We start from the raw sequence: 25,284 nt of genomic DNA, 5'->3' as shown, positions 1-25,284 counted from the left end.
GTCATCTTAAGACTGGATGTCTTTGTGGCAGATAAGCTTTAGTCAAGCACAAATTATTGGGATGAATACAGTAGTAACTGGGTGAAATTTCAAGGTTTGTGAAACACAGGAGAGCAGACTAGGTGATCTAATGGTCCCTTATTATCTTAAAATCTATGAATTTATTATATTAAAGTGTACCAGTATAAACTTCACTGCCTACCCTTAAATGGGAAAGCATCACTATATCAGTGCTAGAATGTATATCATACTATGGATGATGCACAGATTTAACTCACCAAGATAGCTATTACCTCTAACTGTATCAGCACTAGTATCTGACTTCACAGGCAATGCTATTATCATTTCCTGTACAGAAAGAGATTTCATACAATGAGGAAAAGCTGCGGTGTCCTACAGGTAAGACAGATGATACTAACTGTTGTAGTCCTACCATTGGCAATGAACTGGTGAGAAAGAGAAATCAAAAAACAAACCACCAGATGATTTTATTGTTCCATATAGATCAAGATAAAACAAAACTGTTTGAAGGAACTTGTCCAGCCAACACCCATCGATTTCCTTGAAATAAACTATTTAATAAATAAGAGAGTAGCGCACAAAGATCCTGGCCTAGCAATGCAAGTGTCACAATTCAGGACTAGCTGCAACTCTCTGGCCTCCGAGGGCACCTTCCTCAGATCTTAGGCTTCATGCCTCATCCCTCAGAGGGTACCTCTACATTTCAGCTTGGAGGCATCATTCCCAGCTTGTGTTGACATACAGTACCTATGCTAGCTGTGCTTGAGACAGCACGCTAAAGATAGCAGTGAAGCCAGGGTAGCCTGGGCGGTGACACAGGCTCGCTGTCTAAGTACATACCCATCTGGGCCCCCTGGGTATGTATTCAAGCAGTGTGCCCAAGCTGCCATTTAGGCTACCCCAGCTACACTGCTATTTTTAGTACACTAGCTTAAGCAGAGCTAGCGCAGGTATGCCCATGCAAGCTACGAATCACGCCTCCCAGATCAAATGTAGGCACACTCAGGGCAGAATCCCATGATTCTCCCACTCTTGGACCAGGTCCTAAGCTACAAGACCCTGCAGACTGAGTCCCATTACTGAACCCAGCTGGACCTCTAGGATATCTTCAGTACCTCACTTCAGGACCAATGGATTATAGTCACACAAAGATAGAAGTATTGTTACATCATGCTTTGTTTCTATGGTTAATGAGTAAAAGGATTTTAAAAACAGTGCAAGGTCTACACACATCTATCTTACCTAAAGTCTTACCATCCCTTGACAGACGCCATAGGCAGGTCTAAGTTCTCAGAAACCCTAGCCTCTGGAGTCTGGGTTCCCCTAGCTCTCCCTGCCTCTGTCAAGGTCCTGGTTTAAATCCAGCTAGAAATTCTTTGTCCTCAGTTTTCCCCAAGCTTGAACCTGCTGCCCAAAACCAAACTGGTGAGTTTTACAGGGGGGTCAAGCCAGCAGGCCAAAGAAAAAAAAAAAGGCTTTGCATTGTCTCTCAAGTATTTTGTTCTGTTTTTTTTTCCTTCAAGTCTAGAAATATCAGCAAGTCTAGTCAAGCTTGGTTTTGCTAAAAGACTTCTTGGAAGCCTTAAAGATGCATATAGAGAGAGTTCTCACTTTAATAGAAGGGGTGGGAGGTTCTGAACTTTAATCACAGACATCCATTCTCCTAAATGTTCACTATATACTGATGTTCGATAGCAGTTAACAAAAAAGTAGATAGAATTTATTTTCCCTCTCAGTTGACCAGACTTCATCCTTTTCTTATTTCACCACAAGTTGTTCAGTCACCATAGTCTTCCACGGCAGAAAAGACTTAGATTTCTAATGAATGAATGAATAAATAGAAAATCCAAGCAGAAACAGATGTGTGTGTTCAAGGGAAGAGATGGGAAAAATATCTTTCAGGTCTTCTTTATATATCAGAAAGTCAAAAATACAAGGACATTTACCCGTTGCAGGTCATCTTTAAAAACAGATGGGAGGAGATTGACTGCTGAATAGTATGAGGCACTACAGCTGATGCAATACGTGCTCCCTGCCACACCAATCAGAGACTGTTTAGCTGAGAGATGTAAAAAGTTATGAGCAGGAAACGAAGAAGTTATAATTTACACTGGTGGAGTCAGCCTGACTGAGGCTGAGAACAGGACAGGGAGGGGCAGCTTGGCAGGTATCCTGAAAGCTAAACCAAGAACTGTTGAACAAAACAGGAGCCAAGTTGGATGCAAAAAGGTAGGAGAGCAGGCTAGATGATAGCTCCATTCAACCCTGTTGATCCAGCATCTGAGACCTTATTCTCTTAATTAATCCACAAATTCTCTTAGGTTCTTTTGGTTTTTTCCCTTCTGTATCCTGCACTGGTCAGATGTCTTGAGCTATCTTAGACCAATATGTGGAACCCCACTTCCCTTCAAACGTTCTTGCAAACTCAGATCCTTTTATTATTATACTGCAGCAGCATCCAACCATACCAACTGCTTGCCAAAACCAGAGACAGACAGACAATCTGAACACAGGAGACACTTTATTATTTAGTCCAATGCAAGATATCATTAGGTTTCTGACTTCACTTTCACCATGGATCATCTTTCCACCTCTTATTTGAGGTATTTATATGGCCCCTATTACCGTAGCATCTGAGTATTTCACGATCTTTAATCTCTCCTCACAACACCCCTACAAGGCAGGAAGTGTTATAATCCACATTTTACAGATGGGGAATAGAGGCACAGGAGATTAAAGTGACTCACCCAAACTCATACAGGAAAACTTTGATAGAGCAGGGAACTGGATCTTGATCTCCCCAGTCCCAGGCATATGCCATAACCACTGTTTCATCCCTCCCTTTCTCTTCCCAGGTGCCTCAGCCAACCTGATGTGCCATCACTATTCCAGTGTGCCCTTTACAGCAGAAATTCCAATTTAGTACAAGGGCCTGGCAAGGGAGTTTAAAAAAAAAAAAAAAAAAGCTAGTTAGTGAAAATGTCTGACGTTTGGGAGAACCTGGAGTGGAGGGGAGAAGCTCCTTGTGGATGAAGGCACATACTGCTGCACTGGGGAAGCATCAATATTCTATTACTAGTGAGGTAGAGAGCAAGTGACTCGTCTCATTGAACAGCAGCCTTTCAGGCCAGTAAACAGTATGGGTGGATTCAGAACCCCAATTAGCGTATCTTTGCAAAACAAGATGATGGCTAAGGCCCAGTTTTGTAAAGCTATTTGGTACTAAAAATGCAAATAGGCACCCAGTAGGATTTTCAAAAGCTCCCAGCCACCTAACTGCCAATGGGAAAATTCCACTAGACACCTATCTGCATTTTTGCACACCTAAATACCTTTAAAACTCTGGCCCTAAGACATGGGGGCAAAAGGGCAAAACAATTAGAAGGGATCCCTTCAAGCTAGTAAGGAGAAAAGGGAAGTGACTTCCCCTTTGCAAAAACCATTAGATCAATTTACATTTGATAAGAGTTTTGCATACAAGTTAAGATCAAGAGTCTGTATTCCTGGATTCTATTCCCCGCTCTGACTCACTCAAGGCCATACAGCAAATCAATAGTACTTAATCATGCCTCTTCAGCTTCCCCACATGTAAAACAGGGATAATACTTTCCTGCCTTTTTAAAGTGCTTTGAAATCTTCATCTGAAATGTGTTATAAAACAGTGAAAAGTATAATCAAGAAAAAGTGTCTTTTCAAGAACAGACAATGGTCCAAACCAATGAGACAACTTCTAGGTTCTAATGGTTACAAAGGTTGGAGTCCAAGAAATGCTAAGAAACAAAACTCTTCTTACCTCCATAGTTACAGAAGGCATCTCGTTCTTTTGTTAGAACCACTGTCCCAACCACATCCACCTGTCTTATTGGATGCCCATTATAAAAGAATATACCTATGGAGAAAGACACAGAACATTTCTGTTAAGTGTGACCGAATACTACTTGCAGGAGTTCTACGTTGGTTAGCCATTCACATCATTAGAAAGAGGATCTTCTTGTTCTTTTAATGAATTCACTGAGTACACGGAAGCAGAGTACTAGTTCCACCCACTTACTATGCTAAAAGGAGATGTCAATAGTTTTGTATTTTGTAGTCAGACACTGCAGCTCTTCATAATTTGATCATCTCTCTCCTTTCTTGAATATTTTGACTAGCAGCAAAATAGTTAAATGTGATTTTATTTGTCATCATTAGGCTTCAGAGTAAATGTCCTTTTAAATAAATATGAACAGTTTATACATCTCCCCGTACTTCTGTTTGAGGCTCTCTGCAGATTGAGGCAGATATTACTGACTCTTCTACATTTTTAAGGCTATTTTCACTACCAAAAGGGCTAAGGAAGGGACCATTTAAAATAGACAACTTAGATTCTGAAGCACAAGATGCAGGTATCAGGGGAAACTCCAAGCCCATTTAACCACTGCAACCAGTCCCCCATAAAATATCCCTTCATTTCTGTGCTTCTATGAAATAGACTTTGACAACGCTATTGAGTATCAAAATGTGTCCGAGAAACCTCAGAGTCCTTTTGTCAGCTTCTGCCCAGCATTCACTTGGGAAATACAGGGGCCACTGTGACCACCCAATATCTTTATCGAGAAACAAAACTAAAAATACTAAAGTAAACACTGATGCGATATACCATATATACAACCACAGAATGCATTAGTGCTCATACCATCAGAGCAACACACTATGTAGAAAGAAGAGAAGATAATTCAAGAGATTTTAAATTACTTGGACTGCTAATTATTTTAAATGCATATATTATCTTCAATTTCAAAAGATTTCAGCCCCATTGAGATGCAGACCCATATGATGTGGACAGCTGGCAACTAGCATACTGAACAAAACTAGGAATTGGAGAGGGAAAATTTTGGCTCAAGATACCAGGGCAAATCCCTAACCTTATGAAGGAAGACATGGGATATTTTAATGCACACACACAAGTCAGGAGGTCAGTTTAATGTGCAGAATTTAGAAACAAAAATCAAAAACTGATTATAACCCTAAAATATCCTATCCTACATAGCCAGAGACATAGCCTAAACAGGTCTTCAATAACCTTAAATGGGCCTGGAATTAACTTCTTCACATTACTGAGTCACAGGCAAGTTTTCAAGGTATTGCACAAGTGTTTAGCCACATAGTTCTTATGTGGAAGTTGTGCTGACAAAAGCTCACAACATGTGTTGAAGAATTACCCACTGCTGTGATCTCAGAGCTGAGTATATTTGTTGTGCACCTGCAGATCAGGGCTAGAGTGAGAAACATTTACAGGACTCAAGTATCAGGGGGTAGCCATGTTAGTCTGTATCCACAAAAACAACAGGGAGTCCGGTGGCCCCTTAAAGGCTAACAGACTTCTTTGGGCATAAGCTTTCGTGGGTAAAAAACCCACTTCTTCAGATGCATGGAGTGAAAATTACAGATGCAGACATTATATATTGACACATAAAGAGAAGGGAGTTACCTCACAAGTGGAGAGCCAGTGTTGAAAGGGCCAATTCGATCAGGGTGGATGTAGTCCACTCCCAATAATTGAGGAGGAGGTGTCAATTCCAGGAGAGGCAAAGCTGCTTTTGTAGTGAGCCAGCCACCCCCCAGTCCCTATTCAAGCCCAAATTAATGGTGTTAAATTTGCAAATGCATTTTAGTTCTGCAGTTTCTCTTTGAAGTCTGTTTCTGAAGTTTTTTTGTTCAAGTATGGCTACTTTTAAATCTCTTATAGAATGTCCAGGAAGATTGAAGTGTTCTCCTACTGGCTTTTGTATGTTACCAATCCTGATGTCCGATTTGTGTCCATTTATTCTTTTACATAGAGACTGTCCAGTTTGGCCAATGTACATGGCAGAGGGGTATTGCTGGCACAAGATGGCATATATAACATTAGTAGATGTGCAGGTGAATGAGTCCCTGATGGTGTGGCTGATGTGGTTGGGTCCTCTGATGGTGTTGCTAGAGTAGATATGGGGACAGAGTAGGCAACAAGGTTTGTAACAGGGATTGGTTCCTGGGTTAGAGTTTCTGTGGTGTGTAGTTGCGGGTGAGTATTTGCTTCAGGTTGGGGGACTGTCTGTAAGCGAGGACTGGCCTGCCTCCCAAGATCTGTGAGAGAGTGAAGGATCATTTTCCAGGATAGGTTCTAGATCGTTGATGATGTACTGGAGAGGTTTTAGCTGGGGGCTGTATGCGATGGCCAGTGGTGTTCTTTTATTTTTCTTGTTGGGCCTGTCCAGTAGTGAGGTCACTTCTGGGTACCTGTCTCACTCGGTCAATCTGTTTCCTCTCTTCCCCAGGTGGGTATTGTAGTTTTAAGAATGCTTGATAAAGATCTTGTAGGTGTTTGTCTCTGTCTGAGGGATGGGAGCAAATTTGGTTGCATCTTACGGCTTGGCTGTAGACAATGGATCGTGTGATGTGTCCTGGATGGAAGCTGGAGGCATGTAGGTAAGAATAGCGGTCAGTAGGTTTCCGGTATAGGGTGGTGTTTATGTGACCATCGCTTATTTGCATTGTAGTGTCCAGGAAGTGGATCTTGTGTGGACTGGTCCAGGCTGAGTGTGTGTGTGTGGGGGGTGGAAACTGTTGAAATCCAGGTGGAATTCTTCAAGGGCCTCCTTCCCGTGGGTCTATATGATGAAGATGTCATCAATGTAGCGCAAGGAGAGGAGGGGAGCTAGGGGACGAGAGCTGAGGAAGCATTGTTCTAAGTCAGCCATAAAAATGTTGGCATACTGTGGGCCCATGCGGGTACCCAAAGCAGTACCACTGACCTGAAGGTATAAGTGGTCCCTAAATCTGAAATGGTTGTGGGTGAGGACAAAGTCACAAAGCTCAGCCACCAGGTGTGTCGTGGCCTCATCAGGGATACTGTTCTTGACAGCTTGTAGTCCATCCTCATGTGGAATATTAGCGTTAAGAGCCCCTACATCCATGGTGGCCAGGATGGTGTTTTCAGGAAGATCACCAATGCACTGTAGTTTCCGCAGGAAGTCGGTGGTGTCTCAAAGACAGCTAGGAGTGCTGGTAGCATAGGTCTGAGGAAGAGAGTCCAAATAGCCAGATAATCCTGCTGTAAGAGTGTCAATGTCTAAGATTATGGGGCATCCAGGGTTTCCAGGTTTATGGATCTTGGATAGCAGATAGAATACCCCTGGACGGGTGTGTCTGTGTAGATTTGTTCCTGTGCTATAGCAGGGAGTTTCTTGAGCAAATGGTGTCATTTCTTTTGGTACTCCTCAGTGGGATCAGAGGATAGTGGCCTGTAGAATGTGGTGTTGGAGAGTTGCCTGTTCATAATCCGACCTGTTCATTATGACTACAGCACCTCCTTTGTCAGCCCCTTTGATTATAATGTCAGAGTTGTTTCTGAGGCTGTGGATGGCGTTGCATTCTGTATGGTTGAGGTTATGGGGCAAGTGATGCTGTTTGTTTACAATTTCAGCCTGTGCATGTCTGCGGAAGCACTCCATGTAGAAGTCCAGTCTGTCATTTCAACTGTCAGGAGGAGTCCACGCAGAAACAGACTTCAAAGGGAAACTACAGAACTAAGATGCATTTGCAAATTTAACACCATTAATTCGGGCATGAATAGGGACTGGGAGTGGCTGGCTCACTACAAAAGCAGCTTTGCCTCTCTGGAAATTGACACCTCCTCCTCAATTATTGGGAGTGGACTACATCCACCCTGATCAAATTGGCCCTGTCAACACTGGTTCTCCACTTATGAGGTAACTCCCTTCTCTTCATGTGCCAATATACACCTCTACCCCGATATAACACGGTCCTCGGGAGACAAAAAAAAATCTCACCACATTATAGGTGAGACCGCGTTATATCGAACTTGCTTTGGCCCGCCCCATTCCTTGTTCCCTGACCGCCCCCTCCAGAAACCCCTGTCCCTAATCACCCCCAGGACTCAGAAGGACCCAGAAGTTTCCAGAACAGGGTGTGGCAGTGACTTGATGCATTCAACAGCTGTTTGGAGGCTGTATATCATGTGTTCACTGTGAACAGCCCAACTGGGTGGGTCACCCTCAGAGAGCTGAGCTGGAGCACGTGCGCGCGTGTGTGTGTGTGGTGGGGGGAGGGTTTATAAATATAAGAGTTACAGACAGCCCTGTAGACTGTCAGTGGCTGACCTATGCAGGACCAAGAGATGTATCTGTCTGCTGTGAGAATTGGGCCTCAGTCTGTGCCCCTCTTTGGATACAGGCTACAGTCTTCTGCTTCACCACCAACTGAGAGAACCAGTGAGCTAGTAAACCAGAGGCTGGAATGGTGGTGATTGTGGAGATCCCCTGACAGGGTTCTGAAGTGTTTGAAAGGACTGAAATTCTGCCATTTCTCAAACGCTGCAAAGTCCAGATGACACACATTCCATACTATGGTCACACTATAAAGACTGAGAAATCACTCGCAATCAGAGGAGACATGTTTTGATGTACGTGCACTGAAGTATAGAAAATGTTATGCTGAAAACCTGTATTTGAATGTTTTTTACAGAAACAAAAGGAGGAAAGTCAGTATATGAAATACCAGTAGATGTACTGTTTAGTATCTTTGTTTAAAAGTTATGCATAGCATCCAAAAACTTATTTACAAGGTTTTGAGTGCACCATGTTTACTCTTTCTGAGCAAAACAGAACACTCTTTCAAAATTCCCTGGAAATTATTAATATCCATTTATTGGGTTTTACATACTACAACCTTAAAATTTAACTCTGTGTAATGCTTTCTGAGAAGTCTTTAAGAGACAGAACTTTGGCCTGTGCTTCTAGAAAAAGTTGCCGAGGTACAGGAAGAAGGGAGTGTATAGTTATACAGAATATAGTCTGTATATACAGTTATATACTATGTAGTCTGGTCATCACCCGTCCTCATTACAAAGACTGTCTGAATAGAGGTATAATGGATAGGATGTACATGTGGAACTACCTCTGACCTGTTTAGGGTCAGGGATCTTAAATGTTTTGTTAAAAACTGGAGCCCTGTATCTTTAACTGAGCAGTACAAAAATCATAGGAGCATAGAATCTTTAATGACTGCTGCTAGTGAACCTGCTTTTATACTATTCATAGCTTCCCTTTCTTGTTGATAAGGTGCTGTCACACTGCAGAGTCAATAATCTGGCTAGCTGCACTTTAACATGGAAAAGAGGCTCATTTCCATGCTGTAATTACATTGTGTTGTTGCGTTTGACACCCACTCTCATTTCAAGGCCTCTGGGGCATCACAATTGCTGCTTTTATCTGGGTGGTTTTCAGCCTTCATATCACCATATACAACAGGAGAGAAGCTGGCTGGGTTTACATGTTTTCCCCAGTGTTGTTCTAAGGGATTAATCATGGTTTCCTAGAATCCTAGCAGTTAGACCTGGAAAAAAGACTTATTAGATCATTTAGTGGCCAGTGCAGGATCATTCCATACAGTACATTCTTCAGTGATCCGTACAATCCCGACATAAAGAGATTTGAGTGATGGGCCTTCCGGCCCTTCCTTAGGGAGTCTGTGCCACAATCAAACAGATCTGACTGCAAGGATGTTTTCCCTTAAGTTCAGCCTACATTTACTTTTTAATTTCTTCCCATTGCTCTTTGCGCCGACCTAAGTCATTCCCAATTATCATTAATGACTGGTTTATAGCCAATTGTATACTTAACAGCATCTGGTCTTTAAGAAACTCGTTATAGGAGGGGAATTTTGGCAGCAAATTTATACATTGCCCATCCTATTCCCCCACCAGCCTCCCACCGAACACTTATTTGTGTACGGTTCTATTCCGATGGCATTGGATATGGGTGAAAAAGACATGCTGGAAGGCACCTGGGATGGTTCATATAGTGTGTGTGCATGGGTGCACCCCCCATCAAAGAGATGGGCAAGAGAATTAGGATTATGTTTGTTCCATGACTTTTCATCCTTATATGGGACTGCAAAGTCTGTTAATATGCACACATGTACACGCATACACATGCGCACACAAAGGACTGCAATGACTCTGGTTGTGCAAAGAGACAAATCCATAGGAAGTGGGGAAAACTTGCATGCCCCAATTTTAAAAGGGTGGTATCTTGACATGGTAGAGGATACATCTTCATGAGCATCTTATTTAGAAGATTAATGACAAAAATTGTGGCAGATGAGGAATCTCTCTCAAATAAAACCTAATCGGATACAAATGAGAAATATAAGAGCATATTTGGGAGAGGGAGAAGTGCTGTAGTTGTCTAGGACTTTAAAAGGAGAGAGAGAGTATGTTTGTTGATGTTCATCAATTTTTATTCTTCCACTATGTGCTATTATTGTTTAGCAGCAGCACCTAGGAGCCCCAGTCATGGGCCAGGACCCCACTGTGCTAGGTTCTGTACAACACACAGAACAGAGAGACAGAGTCCCTGTATTATTGTTTTTAAATCAAGAAAAGATTAAGTAATTAAAGATGACAATCTGTCAGTTCTTTCGGGGCAAGGACATTCTTTTCATTGATGTGTGCATAGCACAATGGGGCCATTATCTCAGATTTAGGCCTATAAGTGCTACCATAATACAAATAGCCCATTTTAAAATACAAGATTAACCATCAGCAGTATCTCCATATTTTTGTCAGTGCCCCAGGTCAACAGGTTTGAAAACATACATCCTATCTGTTTCCACAGAAGTAAATATGCTGGATCTTGTACACTCTGTGTTGTCCCTAAGGGCACAACACTAGATGTCAGAAGAGCATAACAAAGCCAGTTCTTGGCTTCCGGAAGGAGACTAGCGTCATTCCGGTTGTCAATGAAAAGTTAATATATTAACAAAAATCAAGAGCAGTGCTTCAAGAGTAAAGCAAGCCAACAACCTTCTTTTATTCAAGGGGATAAATATATGTCCCTAGTCCTTCTTGTAGATAAACCTACTCAGAACTAGCTGGTTTTCCTGATTAACTCTCTAGGTTTCTCTATGGGTTTTCCTTCCCTTGTCCTTTCCCATAAGAACAGTCTTAAGTCCTGCCCGACAGAGTTTGGGGTACATAGACCCCACCACAGTATGGAACAAACTGCAGCCTGTTTAGGTTCTTCCTAGTGATAACAGCAACCCCATGCCAGCCCTATGCTGCGTTAGAAAAATGTATATATGTGGGTGATATTGGCTGGAGCTCCACAGGAAGCAGACAGCAAAGCATACAATTTCAAACAATGGTTAGGAAATAAAAGGTGTGGCATAAGAGTCAGCACAGAAACTAGAATGAACCACAAGGCTTTCCCAATACATGAAGTATCCTTCATTCATATTTAGAAACCAAACAGGTAAGGCCCATTACTATTTCTTATTACCTATGAATGTGCCCAGACAAAAAGCACTGCTCTTTAAAAACATCTAAATACAAGAAAGTGACCACCTTTCAACAAGAAGGCAATAAAAGAAAAGGCTGGAAATCCTCCATAAAATTTTTTTAAATGGTTTGAGGGGGAGAAAGCATAGCAAAAAAAAAATTTTTTTTCCAATTAAGCTTTATTAGATCCCAGCAACACACATACAGAGAAAGTTAGTGAAGCCTTTCTGTTCTGCCAAACAAGTCTCTTAAATTTAGAGAGATTGTTTCATACCAGTTAGAACAATGGAGAAGGCATCGGGTCTCCTAAGTTCCATTTCCAGCACTGCCACTATAATTCTACATAAATTAATACAAGATCTTTGACCTCTGTGTCTCAACTGTCCTGATGGAGACAATACTGACCTACCTCACAGGGAGTGTTGAGAACTTACTCATCAGCATTCAAAAAGAGCTCTGAGATCCTTGGACAGTCAGTGCTACATAACTGAGACATAACTAAGACTGCAGAAAGCTGATACTGTTCTACAATAACACCCATTACTAATTAAACCCATTACATTTCTATACACACCAAAGAAATCATGCACACATACCTGGAACCTGCTTAGATTCATTCATTTCCTTTATATCCTTAATGTAGAGTCTTGCAAATGCAGAAAAGACAGGATCCAACCCCCATAACAGGGAAGGCATCTCTGCTTCATACTTCGCAGGGTCGGACTGCATTCAGAAACCAAGTGACCAATTCGCATGAACAAGAACAGGCTCGGGATTGCTGATGATCTTTATCTACATAGGTAAAAAGATTCTATTACATATAGCCCTCAGAAATTGATAGTGAGTTTCCGGAAACTGTAGCACAAAACATGTAAAATATTTGCTGTGCTAGCTTACTTGAAGCGACCAGTAATAGCAGCAATAGCATTCTGCTATCAACTCCTTCAAATTAAACACAAATTAAGGGGATTTCCCTACAGAAGTAAAATGATCCAAAATATATCTCACTAATAGAGTTGGAGCATCACATGCCTTCTTTTTAACCTTTTTTACTTTTCTATTTCTCTTTTTGTTTATGGTTTTCTTCCTCTTTTCCCCCACTCCCCAAAAAAGTATCTTCCCCTATTCATCTACTTGAATATTTTACTGAAAAATTAGCTTATTTTATTGGAACCAAATGAAAGCAGCCACCTCGTCGCCATTTTGTGCCACACAACCTTCAATACTTCATACTGGTTACCTCCCCTTCCCTTTCATTCTGCTTATTCTCGTGTTCTCTTTTCTCACCACCATCATGACTAATTTAGACATCCCACTAGGCAGATAATTTCGGAAGACAGGTGTTCTGCCCAAAAATACCTGCCCTGGGACACCCAGTAGGAATTTTGAGCCTTGACATGCATTTTTGTTAACTTCCCCTTTGCTGGCATTTAACTTGTTCCTGTAAAGTACTCCAGGTTGCCCCAGAGCATGAAAGGAACTGTAGAAAACAATTCTATTTGTCCCCTTTTGCTGGGGAAGAACAAAAGAAGAACACCACTCACTTTCAACCTCCCCAATTTTAAGTGCAACAGTCATTCATGCTGGTATAGAGGTGAAGACATTTTTATTACTTAAGTCCCTCAGTGCAGCCACTCCCTTTTGTTTACGCAAAATTAACACCAGCTTGCTGTGCCTGGATCTATTTCTGTTTCCTCCTCCCACAGGCAACTCTACTTTCTTCTATGCTGACCCTTACATACAGAAGGGCCTTCCAAAACCAACCCAACCACCCTCTCCTCATCAAATCCCTCCACAAAGTTAATTATCAGGGGGTAGCCATGTTAGTCTGTATCCACAAAAACAAGAAGGAGTCCGGTGGCATCTTAAAGACTAACAGATTTATTTGGGCCCAAATAAATCTGTTAGTCTTTAAGGTGTCACCAGACTCCTCCTTGTTTTTTCAAAAACTTAATGTCTCCCATGAAACCTACAAAGGTGTGAATTACATCAGGGGGTCTCAACCTTTTTAACACCCCTTCCCAACATTCTAGAAAAACTCCACAGCCCACCTGTGCCACAACTGTTTTTCTGCATATGAAAGCCAGGGCTGGCTTAGGGTAGCAAGCAGAGCAATTGCTTGCAACCCCATGCTATAGAAGGTCCCACGATGCTAAGTTGCTTCAGCCCCAGATGGCAGGGCTGGGGGCCCCAGGCTTCAGACCCCATGGTGGGGCTTTGGCTTTCTGTCCTGGGCCCCAGCGAATCACACTGGCTCTGCTTGGAGGACCCCCTGAAACCTGCTCACAGCCCACAGAGGGCCCCAGATCCATGGTTGAGAACCGCTGAACTACACGAAGTTTAGATCAAACCTTACCAAGCAGCATGCATGAACTAATTCAGTCACTGTATGATCTTATTAATTTAACTCTCACCGCTCCCTGCTCCACTTTGGAGCTGTGCTCACCATTGCTCAGTGTGCTTGTATGAACTCTAGATTGTAAGCTTTACAAAGCAAGGTTGTGGGCAAATTGTGTGTTTTGCAGGGTACCTAGCACGCCTGTAGACATGGCAAAATTATTACTATCAGACTCCCCTTTCCATTTAATCCATTGCACACTTGCTCACATCATCCCTCTAGAATGGTACACTCACCATTACTTAGGGCCAATTGTTTGGCTGCTCATTTCCAATCCACCTTGAGAATCACTTGTCCATTGGGTCTTGTTTTTAATGAAAATGTGAAGGGCCATAAGGCTAAGATTTTGTCACTGACCTTTACTAAAAATATCCATGATAAAATATGAAGGGACTGGGCAGCTACGGAGTGGCTGGGAGCTCTGGGGGCCCCCCACCACTCATGGGAGCTCAAGGGTCCCCCCGGCCCCAGTGGCAGAGGTCCCCCTGCTGCCAAAGCCATGGCGGAGGGTAGGGAGCTGCAGGGGTCCCCCCGCTGCCAAAGTCATGGCGGAGGGCAGGGAGCTGCAGGTCCCCCTGTTCCCCACAGCAGCTGGTGGGGAGCTGCGGGGTACCCTCCACCCATGGCAGCTTGGAGCTTGGGGGCCTGCTGCGTCAGGCAGCAGGGGTACCTCACAGCTCCCTGCCGCTGCGGGAGGAGGTGGGACTCCGCAGTTCCCAGCCGCCGGGGCTGAAGTCACGAATCTATGACTTTCAAAGACCTCCACGACTTCCGTAACCTCCGTGGCAAAATCTTAGCCTTAGTCATAGCACATGAGGGAAGTCCTCTGTAAAATTAAATGTTAACAAACCTCCATTCTGTAGCTAACCAGAGCTAAAGCAGCCCATGTGTCAGAAGACCACGTTGTACGTAGTCAGGTCTAATGGTCAGAGCAGAAATCAGGCCTACACGTCAAAGCAAGAGATAAGAACAGCAGTCAGAGTCCAAGTGCCAGAGCTCAGGATCAAGACAGAGTCAGAGCAAGGAATTAGGGACAGACCCAGAGTCAGAGAAGGCAGGAGCAGGGTTGGTTCAGAGGCAGGAGAGAGGCTAGGACAGGACTGGAACAAGGCAAGGTGCAGGGCAGGGTCTAGGCTGGATCAGGGCCGAAGCAGGGCTTGGAATGAGGCAGAGAATTCACAGGCCTGTGCATTGAGCCAGCCAGAAAGCTACTGCTTGGCTTAAGATCTGGCCTAGTAGCTTCCCTAGTGAACCAGGCAGGGCAGTCTATCAGCAGCCTAGCTGACTCCTCAGGCTGTCAAGAGTCTGAGCAGGCACAGGTGCAGGGCCTTATTCCTGACACCAGATTAGAGTGAAGGAAAGCAGTTCCGCTTAACCCTCTCCCACCCAGAAGGAAGAAGGCTTAAGATATCATGCCTGTCTCATGATGCTATGATATAAATTATTCAATATTAGGGGCACCTCTTCCCTGGAAAGTAACCTGACACAAGCAGATGGTTTTGGTTCCCTAGGGAAGTTTTTCCTTTTGTATAAATCAGTATCTCCCAAACAAGAGTCATTAGGTATATTCCACACATTGAATTCCAGCACCTGTCACAATTTTACAATAGAAGACATTTCTCTGAGCCAAGCCCAAGATGACACTTCTAGACCTAAAAGCAACAAGGGAAGAGTTAGGCAACAAGCAGGTCTGACTACATTTTACTGCATAACTTCACATGTGCTCGGGTGGAGCGGAAGAAGAAAGTCACTACTGGCACATGTGAATCCTTGGGATAATTAATGATGAAGAACTTTCCATCAGTAGCCCTGGAAATAAGGAGGTATTTGGGACTTCAATAGCAAGTACTGAATTTTAAGGATGGCCAAACATTCACAAAAGGTAGATAGGCTGGACTGGCACTTTCCTGAAATCTAGGCCCTGTACACAGTTTGTATGAAGTGAAGCAGCTGCCCTCAGCTTTTCCTTCTCCCCCAACCAGCAGAGGGAAGGATCCAGCATGCATTGCTCTATTTTGAGCTGAATGCCCAAAGGCAAGGCCCATATTAACTCACTGCTCCTTCCTCCTGCCTGTGAACCTTTGCAGAAGGAGTTAATTCGGTGTTGCCAACTCATGATTTTGTCATGAGTCTCATGATAGTTATTGTTAAAGCCCCAGCTCCTGGAGTCAAGTGAATATGTGATGATCTCAGCCTTCATTCTTAAAAAAATAAGTAAGTTTCTAGCCCCTGTAGCTATGGAGAAAGCTTCAAAATGTGACCCCCAGTGAAGGCTCAAAATGCAGAAGTCAAACGAACACCAAATCTATTATTTTTACATAATCTCATGATTACTCAGGGCATCACTGGGGACAGGTACAAGAGGGCCTCCTGGGGGCACCAGATGACTTTTACACTTCTTCATAAGTACTTCAGTGTATGTGAAACACCAACACACTCAGATGAAGCGTGCTGTAGAAACAAAAAGTTTCAAGTTTGGGGAAAGCCCTTGTGGAGTGGCATTTCTGCTTTGGCTGTGGTCTACTCAAAGGGCACCAGCAGGATTTTGTGGGGGTCCATGGATCACAGCTTTTGTAAGCTCAAGAGCTTTAAATTCCTAGTGGTTAAAGTGCAATGAGTTAGAAAGCATGGAGATCTAAACTAACTTCAGAAGAACACTACATGTGATGAGCAGCTCCTTAATGTTCATCTACAAACATATCCTCGCTTTTCCAGGTGGCAGATTCACATTTTCAGTACAGGAAGTTAATTTTCAGGTAGAGGGAATAAAGACACTGCATTGTACCCACTATCAGTTTTCTAAAATGATTGACAGTACATGTACAACCCTGCTTTCTTCTCCTCTCTTAGGAGCCCACCATGTGGTAGCCCCATTTGAATTATTTTTACAGACTTCAGTTTACCCTGTTAGGACCTATTTCAGCAATTCTTTGGTCCCCTAGGGCATGTCTATATTTACCTCCGGAGTGATCGATCCAGCAGGGGTCGATTTATCGCTCTTAGTAAAGATGCGATACATTGATCGCCGAGTGTTCTCCTGTTGACTCTGGTACTCCACTGGAGCAAGAAGCGTAGGCGGAGTTGAAGGGGGAGCATCAGCAGCCGACCTACCGCACTCAAGACACCGCGGTAAGTAGCTCTAAGTACGGCAACTTCAGCTACGTTATTCACATAGCTTAAGTTGCTTAATTTAGATCAGTCCCCCCCTTCGTGTAGGCCAGGCCTTAGAGATCTAAAGGAGAACACAAGTATGAAGGGACTCATGATGCTATACCTCTCCACCCCTGCTGTGACTTCCATTCATCTAGTATCGTTGACCTCCACAATAGTTCTGTATTGAATTATCCCTGTCATTCCTTATAAGCACAATGGGAACATCCCACCATCTGGGCTTACCCTAAGAAAGGCCTCCCTTTTTCTCTCCTACTCCAAGAGAGGGATCTCCAATGCATCTACTGGGCAATATTTTTCATTACTTCATGCGCATCTGTAATGTCATTCACAAATGTGCTTCCGGCTAGAAGAAGGAGTTAAAAAAAAAAAATGTTGTCTGCCCTACCCATAGGAAACTTGACCCTATCTCCAAAGTACCATTCCTACAGGATCCCCCAACGCCTAGCTGAAGTACCTGATCTTCCTATGTCTGTTTGAAAATTGACACCGGAAGTTTTGACACCTGAGGCAGAGTATCCCAGGGATTTATTAATTAGTAAGTCACCTGGGGAGAAAGTGAAACTTTCTATTATTCTAGTAGGGGCTTTAAATGCCTAATTGATACTGGTTATATGTTATCTGGAAGGAAGATAGCAGCTACACTGTATACTGAAGGTTTAGGGACATAGCAGGTTCCCTGAAGATGTGTAGATATTTGGGGCTTTAAATGCCTAATTGATACTGGTTATATGTTATCTGGAAGGAAGATAGCAGCTACACTGTATACTGAAGGTTTAGGGACATAGCAGGTTCCCTGAAGATGTGTAGATATTTGTGTCATTATCAATCATAATGCTAACAGACAATTCTGAGTAGATGCTATGCACACTTAATACTTTAAGTACCAAAATGCTGTGACAACTCTTAGCAATGCAAACACTACAGAGTCCCACCAAAAGGTCAGCCCCTCCTAGACTTCATTTCATATACATAGTGTAGGGCAGTGGTCCCCAAACTGTCGGGTGCCTCCCAAGAGGGGGTGTTTGGCGTGTGGTTCACACCCTGGGCTGTGTTGGAGCAGACTGGCGTGTCTGGCTCGACAAGGCAGGGTTCTGGAAGCCCAAACTGGCAGAGAAAACGGGATCAGAGGTAGTCTCAGCATATCAAGTGACAGTCCCAAGGGGGTTTCTGTGACTGAACCCGTCACAGTGTTTTCTTGTATCTTTATCACGTCCCTAAATAAAGGCTTCAGACAGGAAGTGCTGAAAGACACCTCTTGCAGCAAAAAGATTTTCAGATGCATCTCCAGAAACAAGCCTGTGAAAGCTGAGGGTGAATGGGGAAGAAGTACTTTGAGGCTTCCTTCCAGCTCACAGATACATTACTTTCAGTTTTACCTGGGGCAATTCCCTGACCCATTAAGCCATGTGAAAACAAGTTTCCTGTTATGCTTCTCAAAGATTAGCTTCTCCCACACTGACTGCACTTGTTCTCAGGCTCATTAGCCGAGGCTATGAGAAAGATACCAAGAGAATGTTTTGCTGAACTCAAAGTTCATAAGGGGTAGACTGTATGAAAGCAGCTCAAACAGCCGTAACTCTTTGCAATACAGATATAATACAAATTGGGATAAAGTCAGCAATTTCCTGTAGCACTTCATTATAGGAACCCATTGCTGTGCCTCATCACAAACTACTGTACATTTAGGCAGCCTGAGATCAAGGCCCCCCTCCACTGCCTTCTTCTAAACAAAAATATCTGCTAAGATAAACAGCTCTGTAGGTAAAGACAACGTTGTATTTCAGTTAATTGTAGACCTTCCAAGGCTAGAAATGTAATAGTCACGGTCAACAAGATTCAGAGTAGCAGCCGTGTTAGTCTGTATTGCAAAAAGAAAAGGAATACTAGTGGCACCTTAGAGACTAACCAATTTATTTGAGCATAAGCTTTCGTGAGCTACAGCTCACTTCATCGGATGCATCCAATAAGGTGCCACTAGTACTTTTTTTTTTTTTGGTCAACCAGAGATTCTGGATCTGTGTAGATTCTTTTGGTAAGTTTCTTACAGAATGCTGCGTTAGTTGTTCTCAAGCTGTGGATGATGGACTCTGGTAGTCTGTGAAGCACGTTCTGATAATCTGGGGACTGGGAGAACTGGCTGGTCACACAGTGTTGGATCTCCTAACCCCAGCTGCTAAAGTCCAGTTTGTTTCCTAATATTAATTTTTGTGTAAGCAATTGCTGTAGTTGCCACATGATGTTGAGATTGAAAGTCTCCTTGCCACTCTCTCCCACTCTGCCTCATTTATCTGTTAAGATGTGCAAACTATAAAAAAAGTTGAGAACCCCCACTCTGCAGTATTCGTGTTTCCCCAACTTTAATGTAGTTAGCCTGTCTCTAGATTCTGCTAAGCCTTTGCGGACTCTCTCTGCCTTGTAAAGAACATTTTGAATGCACCAGGACAGCACCAAATGGCACGTAAAAAGATTTTCTGAGCACAAATACCTCCTGGCCCATTCCCTACAACAGCTTTAATTTACTCAGATCTCTTGGCAAGTCACTCATTTAGAACACTGATGTTATGGATATGCATGACATTCGTGACTCCCTATTATTGCTTCACATACTTAGAAATGGTAAACGAGCATCCTTTTGATGAGCAGGTTTGAAATGTGGTTTGGTTTAATTGTACTTCAGCTTTTGTAAACACCACTCTAAATGTTGCTGAAATTTTATGTCGCACCTTCTCACCACAAACTGCCTCCATGAATTACAACAGATACAATATGTGTAGCTCAGTCAGAAGCTGCAGAAATTACTGGATGAAATTATACGGGCTTGTCTTATGCAGATGGTCAAACTAGATGATCCTAATAGTCTCGTCTGGCCTTAATGTATAAATATTGTGATGCTCTGCACTGTAAATTAAAATCCCTTCATTCTGCAAATTAAAGATTCCAAGTCATTTAAGAAAAGGAGGAATACAATCAGTTTGCTAGTTATCTATATTTCAAAAAGCAGATCCTAGTGTCCAAGGGTTTGGATGAGCTATTGTTGAACACAAAACAGCTGCTGTGTTTTGCCTAAACAATCACACTATTAGTATCAATTTCATTACTATGGAAGCTTAAAAATGCTAAATAAAACCAATTTTTATTCTACAATATAATGGTATCTTTGCCTTCAAAAATAAATATTGGAGAACACCTATTATGAAAACTCAAGTAACCCAAGCAACATTCTGCATTTAAAATTATGGTTCTGTGCGTGTAATGTATCATTAAACATGCAACCTAACAAATGGCATTTCTATGAAGTCACTTTTCACCCAACCCCCCCCACCAACTACCAAAAACTCAGCTGTATTTCAACTGTTTCCTGATTCTAAATTTTGTTTAGACTTTCAACTTCATCTTTGCATTAATTAACATTTAGTGTCATTATTTCCTCTTTGTGTTACTAGCCAAATTTGATTCTATCACATTGCATCTCTTTCCATCTTGTGATTAAAGCATATCTTACTGCAAAACTAATAGTCTTTCGTAATTTATCTTGGTGTCAAAATGTGCTAGGTTTTGGAAATAAATTTTACTGAGAAACAGGTGATTTTTTAAAATGGTATATGTAAAGAATCAGATCACCTTCTAGACCATGTTTATGGCAAAACCTGAACTAGGCTGACTTACTGGCCTTAATAAAAAAAGATAATTTAAAAATACACAGTTGTAACTAGATTATCACATTACAAGTTGTTTTATCTTGAGACTCTGCAGCCAATCAGGACATAACAGAGCATGTCAGCAATTTTGGAAACAAGAACCTGTGGTATGGAGGAGGGAAATCAGATTTGGAACAAGAAAAGCCATGCTTGTAGATATTATATGTTCAGAAATGGTTGTGCCATTGTTGACTGAAAGCAATATTGAAATGCAAAGCAGTCTTTATCCCTTAATAAATTCCTAGTCTTAACTATTGTGTGACCTAGTGAAAATTTTAAAGCCACAAACAAAGCAAATCAGCTTGTGCTCCTGTGCAAGAGGAAAGGTCTAATTACCATTTGGTGGTAAGACAACCGTGGTGTAGCATTTGCAGTGTGTGCTTTCATGTGACTGAACTAAGCCTTTTAATACCTATCAGATGGATGGTGCTCTACAAGATTTGAGTACCTTTTCTCATGTTCGTATACTGCATAATGAAGTTTTGATCCAATACCCTGAGAAGAGCTACAAGATGCCTTTGATTTAAATAAAAGATAATCTCTATTGATTAAAACTGGTTAAAGGGACTAGAGTATTATTATTCCTTTTGGTAATATTATAGACATTTAATTAAACAAAAATAATTATATGTTCTTTCTAAAGAAATCCAGATTACCAATTTACTGGTGTACTTCATGAATGCTGTGAAAGACTGTTATAAGAAGTATTTTAAAATGTTCAGTTTAATATATAGGTATATTCCAAAAATAGTGGTTAATATTTATTGAAAGATATACCCATTTAAAACCTACAGGTTCCCCAGGAATAGTAATTTATTAGAAGTTATGAGTGTTACTCAATTAAGAGATTTACCTAACAGAGATCTACTAAATGCACACTGTAGTCAACTTATTCAGACAAAAGCAACAATCTTACAATAGGGAAATTAGAGGAATACACATTTCCTAATGTGGCCAATTGTCAGAAACCTATAGTCCACTGGATATCACATTTTAAACTACACATGTGTATTTGAAAGGGCTTTTATCTGACATACTAATGTTTGAATTTCAAAAAAAGGAAGTTTGATTATACAATTGTCAAGCAGTTGATGCATATTCACATTACATCTATGAGGCAATACATAGCTTATCAATTCTAATAAGCATGGCAGCACAGTTTAGCTGTCATATTGTATGCAGGATTGACAGTCTGTTTCAGCATCCCATTCCTGAAGGTAACATTGTAGTTAGCCTGCTAGAAATACCAGGTCAAATATATAACTTCTCAAAAAGAAAAGGAGTACTTGTGGCACCTTAGAGACTAACCAATTTATTTGAGCATAAGCTTTCGTGTCACGAAAGCTTATGCTCAAATAAATTGGTTAGTCTCTAAGGTGCCACAAGTACTCCTTTTCTTTTTGCGAATACAGATTAACACGGGTGTTACTCTGAAACCTATATAACTTCTGTAACAACTCCACTGAAGTCAATATTTTAACCAGGAATACATTTGGCCCAATACATTTTGCTGAAGTAGAAAAAAAATCCCTTTTTTCAATGTCAGTTCTTGAATAAAAATCAAATATTTGACAGACGTTCAAGGATTTGCATCTTTAAAATTTTCCAACTTTATTCAATGATATTTAATTTCAAATAAAACCAACTGGATAAAGTGCATCATCTAAAGGTTTCTAGGTATGCTGATAATTTAGTAATGTTGACATTTTATTTGTCATTCAGCCTCAAAGTTTAACATCCAACTGAGATGAAGGCAGCCAGCTGTCTGCAGATCCTACAAGGCAGCCCTACATCAGTTTCACATTGAGAAGGATTTATTCACAGACAGAAGGGCTAGTAATGTTATTAAACAATCTAAAATTCTGCAGAAAATACCAACTAAGACCCTAGGCTGCTGGTGTGTTGAGATCACTACCTTGTACTCTATCAGTCTGCATCAATTTGCTGCCTCTTGTCTTATGCTTGGACTGTAAACTCTTGGGGCAGAGACTGTCTTTTTGTTACGTGTATTTACAGCACCTAGCACAATAAGGTCCGAGCCCACGACTAGGGCAATTAGACACTACAATAATACAATCAATCAATTTGTATGCATTTGAGCTCTCCCCTGATATTTACTGATGAGCTGAGGGAGACGACGTCATGAACCCACCTTGTTTGCATGGATACACCCATTCTGCCTAGGCATGCAGCATGAGGGCAATGCTTTGTTCAAATGATCATTTTTTGCTGGTGTTGGATCACAACTCACCTTGTTATTGGGGGCAAGGCTAATCATAGATTCCTAGGAATGGAAGGGACTTCCAGAGGTCATCTAGTCCAGTCCCCTGCACTCATGGCGGGGCTAAGTATTAACTAGACCATCCCTGACAGGTGTTTGTCTAACCTGCTCCTAAAAATCTCCAACAATGGAGATTCCACAACCTCCCTAGGCAATTTATTCCAGTGCTTAATCACCCTGACAGTTAGAAAGTTTTTCCTAATGTCCAACCTAAAAGGGGCCTTGCTGCAAGTTAAGCCCACTGCTTCTTGTCCTATCCTCAGAGGATAAGGAAAACAATTTTTCTCCCTCCCCCTGGTAACAACATTTGATGTACTTAAAAACAGTTATATCTCCCCTCGGTCTTCTCTTCTGCAGACTAAACAAACACAATTCTTTCAATCTTCCCTCATAGGTCATGTTTTGTAGACCTTTAATAATTTTTGTTGCTCTTCTCTGGATTTTCTCCAATTTGTTCACATCTTTCCTGAATTGTGGCACCCAGAACTAGACACAATACTCCAGTTGAGGCCTAATCTGCACAGAGTAGAGCGGAAGAATTACTTCTTGTGTCTTGCTTACAACATTCCTGCTAATACATTCCAGAATTATGTTTGCTTTTTTTGTAACAGTGTTTACACTGTTGACTCATATTTAGTTTATGATCCACTATGATGCCCAGATCCCTTCTCACAGTACTCCTTCCTAGGCAGTCATTTCCCATTTTGTATGTGCGCAACTGATTGTTCCTTCCTAACTGGAGTACTTTGCATTTGTCCTTATTGAATTTTATCCTATTTACTTCAGACCATTTCTCCAGTTTGTCCAGATCATTTTGAATTTTAATCCTATCCTCCAAAGCGCTTTGTCAAGGTTCCTTCCCCGCTCTGAACTCTAGGGTACAGTGGGAACCTGCATGAAAACCTCCTAAGATTACTTTTACCAGCTTAGGTTAAAACTTCCCCAAGGTACAAGCTATTTTACCTTTTGCCCTTGGACTTTCGCTGCCACCACTAAATGTCCAACACCGGTTACTGGGAACGAATCCGTTTGGAAACGTCTTTCCCCCCAAAATCCTCCCAATTCTTACACCCCCTTTCCTAGGGAAGGTTTGATAAAAATCCTCACCAATTTGCATAGGTGACCACAGACCCAAACCCTTGGATCTTAAGAACGATGAAAAAGCATTCAGTTTCTGAAAAGAAGAATTTTAATAGAAGTAAAAAGAATCACCTCTGTAAAATCAGGATGGTAAATACCTTACAGGGTAATTAGATTCAAAACATAGAGAATCCCTCTAGGCAAAACCTTAAGTTACAAAAAGACACAAAAACAGGAATATCCATTCCATTCAGCACAGCTTATTTTCTCAGCCATTTAAAGAAATCAGAATCTAATGCATACCTAGCTATATTACTTACTAAGTTCTAAGATTCCATTCCTGTTCTGTCCCCGGCAAAAGCATCACACAGACAGAAAGAGAGGCTTTGTTTTTCCCTCCCCCCAGCTTTTGAAAGTATCTGGTCTCCTCATTGGTCATTTTGGTCAGGTGCCAGAGAGGTTATCCTAGCTTCTTAACCCTTTACAGGTGAAAGGGTTTTTCCTCTGGCCAGGAGGGATTTTAAAGGTGTTTACCCTTCCCTTTATATTTATGACATGCTTTCAACCCCTCCAGCTTGCTATCGCCCGCAAACTTTATAAGTGTACTCTCTATGCCATTATCTAAATCACTGATGAAAACATTGAACAGAACTGGACCCAGAACTGATCCCTGCAGGAACCCCACTCGATATGTGCTTCCAGCTTGACCATGAACCACTGATAACTACACTCTGGAAAAAGTTTTGTAATCACTTCTGCACCCACCTTATAGTAGCTCCATCTAGGTTGTACTTCCCTACTTTTTTTTTTTTTTTTTTTTTTTAAATGAGAGACAGTATCAAAAGGCTTACTGAATTCAAGATATACCACCTCTATCACTTCCTCCCTATCTACAAGGCTTGTTACTTTGTAAATCCTTATAATAAAGGGTTGTTATCCTTGTTGTGTGAATCAAGGGCATAAGAACTGTGCTTGGCATGCCCTGATTGAGGGACTCACCCTCAACTAAACTGCACTTGCTAGACAGGCGACAAGAGTGCCAAAGAACAGTGGAGTTGAGACACAAGTGTAGTGGGGACAAGTATTTGTACCTGGTGGTGTGGGCTCTGCCTAAGGATCCTAGACATCATTTGACCCTTCCTCTCTCCACTGTGTAATAACAGAGTGGATTAAGACTCAGTTGAGTCTTTTGGTGCAGACCAATAGAGCTGAAGACCATGATAACCAGGTCTAAGCATTAGACTTGCTTTGGGCAGCGTGTCTGATGCAAGAGGCTGCCCATTCTGCACTAGCAGTGAGGTTTCCCCATTAA

The 25,284-nt window shown here is 41.9% G+C and overlaps 1 protein-coding gene across 2 annotated transcripts in view; it reads right to left on the bottom strand.

Annotated features, from left to right (window-relative positions):
- The window catches only part of STN1 (STN1 subunit of CST complex), a 67,800-nt gene that overhangs the window by 32,150 nt on the left and 10,366 nt on the right, over positions 1–25,284 (bottom strand). For both annotated transcript variants that reach the window (XM_073354455.2, XM_073354453.2), the window contains exons 4-5: positions 11,938–12,133; positions 3,815–3,910 (exon numbers count right to left, since the gene is read on the bottom strand). In XM_073354455.2, coding sequence (XP_073210556.1) covers positions 3,815–3,910; positions 11,938–12,070 — 229 coding nt within the window. In that variant the 5' untranslated portion in view covers positions 12,071–12,133. The remainder of the gene's footprint in view (positions 1–3,814; positions 3,911–11,937; positions 12,134–25,284) is intronic.

Source organism: Lepidochelys kempii, chromosome 7 (genome assembly GCF_965140285.1).
Source record: "Lepidochelys kempii isolate rLepKem1 chromosome 7, rLepKem1.hap1, whole genome shotgun sequence".
NCBI lineage: Eukaryota > Metazoa > Chordata > Testudines > Cheloniidae > Lepidochelys > Lepidochelys kempii.
Note: the sequence above shows the minus strand (reverse complement) of the source record. Positions and strands in the feature narration are given on the sequence as shown.